The 10,713-nt window shown below is 39.9% G+C and overlaps 1 protein-coding gene across 1 annotated transcript; it reads left to right on the top strand.

The window, feature by feature from the left end:
* The first annotated feature begins 2,497 nt into the window (after positions 1-2,497).
* On the top strand, positions 2,498-7,007 carry LOC146170786 (uncharacterized). The gene is made up of 3 exons (XM_084586779.1): positions 2,498-2,677; positions 4,165-4,330; positions 6,830-7,007. The coding sequence occupies exons 1-3, from the start codon at positions 2,510-2,512 to the stop codon at positions 6,970-6,972; spliced, it is 477 nt and encodes a 158-aa protein (XP_084442905.1). The 5' UTR covers positions 2,498-2,509; the 3' UTR covers positions 6,973-7,007.
* Positions 7,008-10,713: the final 3,706 nt, after the last annotated feature.

Genomic DNA, 10,713 nt, shown 5'->3' with positions numbered 1-10,713 from the left:
ATCATATCAGTGTTCATTATAACATTGTTCAATAAACTGAGATGTAATCTTTCACAATGCGTGCATATAATAATTATGTGATTCAAAGGTTGAATGCTGTTGACTACAGAAAAAAAACTTTCTAGAATTGCCATTTCAGCTGTAAAGATTTTACTGTTGAATGAGCAGCAGTGCATGTAGCTTGTATAAACCTGTTATTTAACTTTTAAGGAGTAATGCTTCCTGCGTCCTTCAAAAAACTTTAATTATATATTTGTGCTGTGAGATCTGAACCCATTGTACAATTAAATTACCTATTCCAATATGCACATCATATCACTGAAGTTTCAGGTTAATCTTAAGTGTACATTTTCCATTTCAACTAGAAAAAGCATGCTGGTAGTAATTCCTAGCTGGACTGTCATTTTTCAGCTGGAAGGGGATAAGATTCAACTGGGGTCATTTATTTATTTATTTATTTATTTCAAGATACTGCAGGCCTTATGGCCCAAGCAGGAGGGGCATACCAGGTAACAATCACACACAGAAAACAACAAAAAATACAATACACACTACAATTCCAGGTGAAGTTTGACTAGAGGTGTAAATTTTCTAACTGGATAGCAAGAACATTTTGGAACGGCATGTCTTCTAGTTGAGAAATCCAGCTCGAAACAATTAAATGTCATTCCAGCTTGAATTGGTGGTTTCTTAATACAATGTATGGTTTAAAACTATAAGGGTATGATTTCCATTCCAATAATCCAGCTGCAAACCAGGTCTTTTTCAACCTGGAATGTTTAAGCATTGTTTGTTATTCACAGCCCCCCTCCTAGATGTGTGCAGTCGGGTCAAAAACCTGGAGTCTCGATTTGCATGTAAGTTTTTGTTATGAGTTTGCATGTATATATATATGCATAGTTATGGTGCATTCAGAAAAATTCAGAGATCATGTTTGTCAACAAGTCATTTGCCCAGAGTATAAATAAATGCCAAAAAATATATTCTGATGCAAAACGTATTGTTTAGTTCTGGTTAACATCACAACTAGTCAGGGACACATAAAGGCACGGCAACCTAAAGTAATGCAGGAAAGTACACAGATTTGTCAAGGCCAGCAGCATAAAGATTGACTACTGTACTAAATGACAGGCTCTTATTTAATGTGGTGCAAACATAATTAATACAAAGATGACACAGCCCCCTGTGTTCTACATCTTGTCTTCGACCCTGTAGTACCGTCTCAATCTTCAGACTTCCGTACTTATCACTGCTTGGCTCTTCCTTGAATTAGCATAAAAATGATGCACAACTGATTGTCAGACTGATCAGTTCAGCATTATTTGCCAACAAGTTACAATAATTTCTTAGGTGCCACATGTACTACTTGCTGATATTATGAACCAAGGCCCTTCAATGCATTTGTCTGAGTGCTGTAATACTGAAAGCTACAAGCTTGGTTTTCACAATGTGAACATGCATCAACCATTCTAAACTTCAATCACTAGTTTCATAGCAAGATTATCCTGAGAGACTATCTCAATGCAATTTTTGCAATGCTTTTTGCATGAGCTAGAATGATTTATTTTTTTTTACTCAAATGTGCATTAGAGAGTGTCATGCACCATGTGAATAACACCTGAAATCAGGCTGAATCACACTAATAATGTTAAGCTTGTATTCACAGCATTGTGTGAGACACACAATATAAGCAATAAAAATTTTCCTTTAGTTCCTTCTTCCTTATGGCAATATAGCCTGTCATAACTGTTGTGTCATCTTTATTATCCTGTGTGTCTTGCTGTAGTATTTTACAAAAGCAAGTTAGTAGGTAGTATTCCCCAGTGCTCATAAAAACGGATTGGTATTATATGACTTAACTTCCATACCTTTTTGCTTTTGCATTATTGAGTTGTAGGTTTTTGGTACAGCTTAATAGTAATGTAGGCCCAGTTACATGCTGAATCTGTAATGCTGTTACGAAAAATTTAGCTCTGTCTATACACCTTTTAATAATTGCTCGCTGGACTGCATTTTGTGCTTGGTGCTTGCACAGTGGAAGCCGCAGAGTAACCGGTTCTTCTGCAGTCTTGAGAGCGAGGTGTTTCAACAGCTCCCTCACAAGATGAAAAGGTGTACAAGCTCTTCCTGAACTGGCTGCATTATACCCTCCTACACATTATAAAAAGCTAAGATAGTGTAGCAATCATTTATAGAGTCGAGAGGCATTTTATTATAAAAAATTATTTTTGTCACATTCACTGACTGTATTAAACAATATTAGCAATAATATGAATTAATGAATATTATTAAGGTTCTGTTTGTAGTCTTATATTGAATGCATACTATAATTCTTCACTAGTACTGACATTCTTCTCATTGTGAAACTTGTTGAACCATACAGTATATGAATCACCATAAAATGTGCTAGCCTTCAGCTGTGCAATTCTGTTGTTTGAATTCCTTGTTCTAATCTCTACTTGCCATCACAATTCTTGCAGCCTTTGAAAAAAAGGTATTTGACAATCAAATGCTATTGCTCAATGAAATCAAAAGCCTACGGACCCTGCTCACCACAGCAAACAGCTCAAAATGTGCCAAAATTCCTGATGACTGTCCGCAGCTGCCAGCAGTGAGCAGCAAGGATCTGTTCGAATTTGAGGAATATCTTGGCGAAGAAAAGAACATGGAGAGCATGGTAACGGTCTTTTTTTATTCACAAGAGTTGCGTGAGCAGCACCTCTGAAAGCTGCAGTAAATATTGATGGTACTTCACAAAATTTTAAATATGCCCCAGTATGTGTAAAACATTTGAAGTTACTTGATTTAAAGAAATCTGCTAAATGCTTTTGACAATAATCTAAACATAAAAAATTATGATCTTCAAGTGCACCATCTTTAAGTGCAGTGTGCAGTATACATTTATTTTGAATATGATATGGTAAAGTTTCTTGTGAGTAAGCAAGAAGATGGAGATATTTTCAATCTAAAACTATGAAAAAAAATGCATATGGAAGAAATAGTGACAGTGTAAAAGAACTACAGTATTTTGTATTCAAGAAAGGAATTTATGATTTCACATACACTTTTCATGAACTGACATTGTGTTAACTTCGTCACTTCATAGAGAGGTCACGTAACACATTTCTTAATTAAGAAACTAAAACTTGTCTCTTAAAAGTTCAAATAGCTGTATGCCTTGAACGAAGTTTTTTTTTCTCTTTCTGTTGTGTTGACCAGACTTAATTTGCGATTGCTGCCATTTATGCGTGTTGCAATTTTAGCGCGATAGCATTATAAACATTCTGCAGAAAGTCTGGCATCGGCGTGAGCGAAAAAATGAGCATGGCTCAGGCAAGTAGTAGCTGGAAGTTGACATGGCCGCATACTGGTTGGTCAGTTGGTTGTGTGATGTCATTACACCACCCAACAAGGCAGGAGATGCCAACTTAAGCTTTTATTTTCAGATGTGTGGGTGAGATGGAAATAAAACTTTTCATAACCCTTGGGCAAGGAGTAGGGCACACTACTCTTAAGCCATGTAAGTGTATGCGACTTAGTTAAATGGGTATCAATGGATATCTATATCAGGTGGTCTTCTGCATAACCTGCTAGTTTATGACTGTATGCTAATGATATATATGAGATAAGAGAGGCAAAAAAATAGAGTTAAAGATTCAGCGACTGCAAGTGGATAGAAGACCTGCAAGGGAAGCTGCAGGCTGGACCTGTTAACAATGTATCATGATATGTTTAAAGGCGAGCTTGTGTACCCAAAGTTTACTGCTGCAAACCATTACATCATCCCTATGTAATATCTTAAGACATCAAAGAAAACAAATGAAAAATTAAATGCAGCTCTATGACAAATTATATATGGAAGTTTATTGACCTGCACAAGTACCGCAGCAACAAGCCTGGCTTATCCAATATTGTCACGACTCAAGCCACTGGGAGCCATGAAGTATATGTAGACAAGGACCCAAGAATAAGGTCGGCTTCTAGCTGTGATAGCAGTGCCCAGCACCAGCACGCCTCTCGAGCCAACAACTGCTTCGTCGGCGGCGGCACCAAGCACGGTCGCTGCGCGGTGCTAGGCACGGGGCAATATGTTATTCTAGAATGATGAATATTTGTGCTTTCATAAATCTAAGCCACTGATTAGATTTTGTTTTCTTTATCCAGGTGAAATACTTCTCGAGATTGGGTGGAACTGACGTCGTCGATATTATAAGAGTCCTCCTCAGAAGTCTACTGACCAAGTCAGTAGCAATGGAGTTCAGCTGGAAAGGCTCCAGGGGGGAAAAGTTTGCCTTTATAAAGCTGGAAAACATCCGGACAATGATACTAGGTAATATTTCAGCTAACATTGTCAATTTAAGAGTGCATAGTGAACAATAGTACGTCTGATTTTTCGGAATTGGTGTGCTTCATATTATTTTATGTGGGCTTATGCATTGCCAGTTTGATGTTATTCTAATGCAATGAATGAGCTCATTCTTTGTAATCAGCCTGAATACATTACAATGCAGGGCAAAGGCCTTTCCCATATCCCTCCCAGCTCAGCCTTTGTGCTAATTTAAGGTAGTTGAAGTATTTGTAAAAGAAACTCGTTCACCATGGTGCTTGATATAAAACAGTAGTACATAAATCATCTCAGGAAGACATGCTTACACAAATATACTGCATCCCACATTATGTCCAGGTATGACTTAACATATATCACAATTTTTTTCTTTGATTCTCAAGAAAGTTACAGAAAGTTACAAAAGTGATTTAATATATTATGGTTTCGTGCTGCACATGGGTCAAGAAAACACTAGATGAACTCAGAAATAATTGGGTACAGATTTTTAAGGAACAGAAGGCATGAACAGAGTTGAGTTGATTAGGGAAAAAAAATGATAGGAAATGCAAACAGTATAGGAGCAGCACGAAACTTGTACGCAGCAGTGGTTGCAAATCGATGACGGCAGTCAGTGCTATAGTGGACTGCACGTACGCATGTGTTTGATGCCTTGTTCTGCTCATAAAATGTGCTCATATTTTGGATGCATTTCTTTTCAGAGAGTGTCACTGTATCCATTGCTTTGCTGTTTTTGCATCCCGTCTCTGTTTTTCCTTTCCCCAAAAAGCATTGCTAATTCGGCTCTAATAAACTGTGAATGCACATAACATATTTATCTTTTATTTTCCTAAAGACTCAGGTCTCCCATTGAGTTAATCATGGAAAGATATATAGCAAACGATCGTTAATTCGAACTTCACCAGACCGTGCAGAAGTTTGATTTATCGAATGACCTCAAAAAAAAAATGACCAGAACCATTTGCAGTAACGCTAAATTTACTGTTTTTACTCGCGTAATAGACCTACTCTTATTATTAACCCATCCCGCACGTTTGCCCCCAAGAGTTAGTCCACAGCTCATTTCTTGGCAGTGCCCAGGTGCTGCGCGGTGATAAAAATATCATGGTGTGTTTATCTTTTCATGTTAGTTCTAGTGGCGGACGGGGGGGGGGGGGTGAACTTTGCAGTGCCAGCGGCATGCTGGCGGTAGCCTGTTCGGCCCGTCCATCTGCACAGGGCTATGTGCTCATTGCGTTCGCTAGCATGTCGCGATTAGGGCAGGCGCCGTCGGCTGCCACAAAACCATTGGAACGCGATAGCCTTAGGAAAAGTCGAGCAACTACGTTCGGTTATCTGGCTGATGCATGGCCAATGACCGCCGTTGCCACGGACTGATGCGGGGCTCATAAAACTGAAATCGAAACTTTGTCGGCCTATTATAGACAATAAAGCCATTTGTGTTTCTTCATACTTGCCGTTATGCGTACTTCAGAGGAGTGCTATTTTGATCGCTGCTTGCAGTCGTGGCCTTAATACAACAGCGCAAAAACGACGAAACACAGAAAATATGATCGACGTCACTACTCGTTTCATCGTCCTGGTTATTTTTTTTTTCGCTTTGCGGTGTTGTATTACGACGACTCTTTTCATTGTTTAGTCCTCGTGTTTTGCGCTGTTCTTTATTAAGTGTTGGAAATTACGAGCGCTGCGACGGAGAACAACAATGAGAGAGTAAAGACAAGGACAGGCGCTGTCCTTGTCTACTCTCTCGTTCTCCGTCGCAGCGCTCGTAATTTCCAATCATGTACCAACTAGCTCAACTTTCCATATTATTAAGTGTCTTAACCAACTTGCCCAGCTTTTGGTTCTAAGCAATCGTGGTCTGACTGGTGAGACCTGCATACCTCCCATTCGATGCGCATGGGCGTTGTCTGGACTGCGCCAGCTGAAATACTCATCTTTCTAAATTAACGGGAATCGATTTAATGAGCATTTAGTTGCAAGTCTGAGGTCGTGTGCAACAGACATTAAGCGTGGTTGCCGCCACGGTCGCCTCCTACCCTTCGTAGCGACCAGCCGCTGCGCTGGGCTGCACCTATGCTGTCATGTTCTATGTTCTGTCCCGTTCTGTTCTATCTTCTGTCCTCGTTTAATTATGATGTGCACAGCCTCTTAACGCAGGCGCGTTTCTTTGGCCATATATATGTGCTGGGCGCCAGGTCACCCAAACGCGTAGGCGCGCAGTTCGAATTATCCCTCGCATTTGAATTAACGGGTTTTTATTGCACAAACCACTGCAGAGCATGGCCGAACCAATCAGTGCAGTTCAAATTATCCGAACATTCAAGTTATCGAGGTTCGAATTAATGATCGGGCTTTCACTTTATGTGACATTTGAGTAAACTAAGGCCAGTTAACTACACTGATTTCCTGCTTGGTCAGGGTGAAAGTTGTAAATGAAATAACAAAAGGTGAAGCTGACAGTTTTCTTGTATTTTTCAGAATGTGTGAGAAGAGATAGCGTGCCCTCGGGCAACACAGCAACGATGAAGCTCGTGGAAAATGTCACCAAAAGATGGCTAATAGGAGCTCTGGACAGGGACGGCGGCCGCAACGAGCGACGAAAGACAAAAGACACAAGCTAAGGACCGATCGAAGACCGAAACCATTTATTTTTTCTCTGCACAGTATTTAATGCTAAATAAAATTGTGTTTCCATGTGCTTGCTTAGTTTGAAGCTTACTTAAGTTTGAAGCTCAATTATGACAAATTGGTGGCATGCTGAGATAAAAAAAACCTTATCAGTGTATAATAGCATTTCAATAATTGTTCATTATTGCTTTGTATTTTCGGAAAAATCTGAAACGTAAACATATGCAATGCTATTAATTTGAATTAATAGCTTCTAGCGAAAAATTTCATTTTTAGGTTGAACTAATACTGAAACAAAATCTGCAGGGCTGTGCATGACCAAGCATTTTTGGTTTTGCACGGTAAGGGCAAGTAAAGCCGGCAACACACTGATTGTGCGCCATGGCCCGAGCTCGGCAGTTGGGTGGCCAAGTCGGCAATGCGTTGGTAGTGTACCACAGTCCGACATTGGCTGTCCCCTGGCCAGGTTGGCAATGCTTTCATTGCGTACCGCGGCCCGTCCTTGGCCGGAGACTGGCCAAGGGGGCGATGCGGTGAGTTGGTTGTGTGGCCCGATCTCGGCCTGAGGCCGGCCAAGTCGGCAGCAGGTTGGTCGGGTAGGTCGGCCCGAAGTCGATGGGTTGGCCGATCAGGTCGGCCCAAGCTGAATGGCCGACGATCGGCCGTTCTTAGGCCATTGTCAATCCCCAAGCTCGGGCCGAACTTGGCAGCCGAGGTTGGGCCGGTGAGTTTTGGTCGGCCAGAGTGGCAATGGCCAAGCATGGGCCGATTACTGGCCTGCCGCCTGGGATGATTATGTACTACCTGAATAGAGGCCTTGAAAGCAAAACAGAGCTTACGAGTGCGCACAAACTGCTTTCCAAAGAATTTTAGCTGTATGGACCATTTTTCTGCTCTTTTTTTTTCTAAGAAGGGTTTTTTATGTGAGCCATGATTATGTACTACCTGAAAGAGGCCTTGAAAGCAGAACAGAGCTTGCGAGTGCGCACAAACTGCTTTCCAAAGAATTTTAGCTGTATGGACCATTTTTCTGCTCTTTTTTTTCTAAGAAGGGTTTTTTATGTGTGCCATGATTATGTACTACTTGAATAGAAGCCTTGAAAGCAGAACAGAGCTTGCGAGTGCGCACAAACTGCTTTCCAAAGAATTTTAGCTGTATGGACCATTTTTCTGCTCTTTTTTTTCTAAGAAGGGTTTTTTATGTGTGCCATGATTATGTACTACCTGAATAGAGGCCTTGAAAGCAGAACAGAGCTTGCGAGTGCACACAAACTGCTTTCCAAAGAATTTTAGCTGTATGGATCATTTTTCTACTCTTTTTTTTTCTAAGAAGGTTTTTTTATGTGTGCCATGATTATGTACTATCTGAATAGAGGCCTTGAAAGCAGAACAGAGCTTGCGAGTGCGCACAAACTGCTTTCCAAAGAATTTTAGCTGTATGGATCATTTTTCTGCTCTTTTTTTTCTAAGAAGGATTTTTTATGTGTGCCATGATTATGTACTATCTGAATAGAGGCCTTGAAAGCAGAACAGAGCTTGACTGCTTTCCGAAGTATTTTAGCTGTATGGACCGTTTTTCTGCTCTTTTTTTTCTAAGAAGGGTTTTTTATGTGTGCCATGATTATGTACTACCTGAATAGAGGCCTTGAAAGCAAAACAGAGCTTGCGAGTGCGCACAAACTGCTTTCCAAAGAATTTTAGCTGTATGGACCATTTTTCTGCTCTTTTTTTTCTAAGAAGGTTTTTTTATGTGTGCCATGATTATGTACTATCTGAATAGAGGCCTTGAAAGCAGAACAGAGCTTGCGAGTGCGCACAAACTGCTTTCCAAAGAATTTTAGCTGTATGGATCATTTTTCTGCTCTTTTTTTTCTAAGAAGGTTTTTTTATGTGTGCCATGATTATGTACTATCTGAATGGAGGCCTTGAAAGCAGAACAGAGCTTGACTGCTTTCCGAAGTATTTTAGCTGTATGGACCATTTTTCTGCTCTTTTTTTTCTAAGAAAGGTTTTTTATGTATGCCATGATTATGTACTACCTGAATAGAGGCCTTGAAAGCATAACAGAGCTTGCGAGTGCGCACAAACTGCTTTCCAAAGAATTTTAGCTGTATGGACCATTTTTCTGCTCTTTTTTTTCTAAGAAGGGTTTTTTATGTGTGCCATGATTATGTACTACCTGAATAGAGGCCTTGAAAGCAAAACAGAGCTTGCGAGTGCGCACAAACTGCTTTCCAAATAATTTTAGCTGTATGGACCATTTTTCTGCTCTTTTTTTTCTAAGAAGGGTTTTTTATGTGTGCCATGATTATATACTACTTGAATAGAGGCCTTGAAAGCAGAACAGAGCTTGCGAGTGCGCACAATCTGCTTTCCAAAGAATTTTAGCTGTATGGACCATTTTTCTGCTCTTTTTTTTTCTAAGAAGGGTTTTTTATGTGTGCCATGATTATGTACTACCTGAATAGAGGCCTTGAAAGCAAAACAAAGCTTGCGAGTGCGCACAAACTGCTTTCCAAAAAATTTTAGCTGTATGGACTATTTTTCTGCTCTTTTTTTTTCTAAGAAGGGTTTTTTATGTGTGCCATGATTATGTACTACCTGAATAGAGGCCTTGAAAGCAGAACAGAGCTTGCGAGTGGTCACAAACTGCTTTCCAAAAAATTTTAGCTGTATGGACCATTTTTCTGCTCTTTTTTTTCTAAGAAGGGTTTTTTATGTGTGCCATGATTATGTACTGCCTGAATAGAGGCCTTGAAAGCAGAACAGAGCTTGCGAGTGCACACAAACTGCTTTCCAAAGAATTTTAGCTGTATGGATCATTTTTCTGCTCTTTTTTTTTCTAAGAAGGTTTTTTTATGTGTGCCATAATTATGTACTACCTCAATAGAGGCCTTGAGAGCAGAACAGAGCTTGCGAGTGCGCACAAACTGCTTTCCAAAGAATTTTAGCTGTATGCACCATTTTTCTGCTCTCTTTTTTCTAAGAAGGGTTTTTTATGTGTGCCATGATTATGTACTACCTGAATAGAGGCCTTGAAAGCAAAACAAAGCTTGCGAGTGCGCACAAACTGCTTTCCAAAAAATTTTAGCTGTATGGACTATTTTTCTGCTCTTTTTTTTCTAAGAAGGGTTTTTTATGTGTGCCATGATTATGTACTACCTGAATAGAGGCCTTGAAAGCAGAACAGAGCTTGCGAGTGGTCACTAACTGCTTTCCAAAAAATTTTAGCTGTATGAACCATTTTTCTGCTCTTTTTTTTCTAAGAAGGGTTTTTTATGTGTGCCATGATTATGTACTACCTGAATAGAGGCCTTGAAAGCAAAACAGAGCTTGCGAGTGCGCACAAACTGCTTTCCAAAGAATTTTAGCTGTATGGACCATTTTTCTGCTCTTTTTTTTCTAAGAAGTTTTTTTATGTGTGCCATGATTATGTATCACCTGAATAGAGGCCTTGAAAGCAGAACAGAGCTTGCGAGTGCGCACAAACTGCTTTCCAAAGAATTTTAGCTGTATGCACCATTTTTCTGCTCTCTTTTTTCTAAGAAGGGTTTTTTATGTGTGCCATGATTATGTACTACCTGAATAGAGGCCTTGAAAGCAAAACAGAGCTTGCGAGTGCACACAAACTGCTTTCCAAAGAATTTTAGCTGTATGGACCATTTTTCTGCTCTTTTATTTTCTAAGAAGGGTTTTTTATGTGTGCCATGATTATGTACTACCTCAATAGAGGC

Source organism: Amblyomma maculatum, unplaced genomic scaffold, assembly GCF_055883805.1.
Source record: "Amblyomma maculatum isolate TAMU_Amacu unplaced genomic scaffold, ASM5588380v1 scaffold_44, whole genome shotgun sequence".
Taxonomy (NCBI): domain Eukaryota; kingdom Metazoa; phylum Arthropoda; class Arachnida; order Ixodida; family Ixodidae; genus Amblyomma; species Amblyomma maculatum.
Note: the sequence above shows the minus strand (reverse complement) of the source record. Positions and strands in the feature narration are given on the sequence as shown.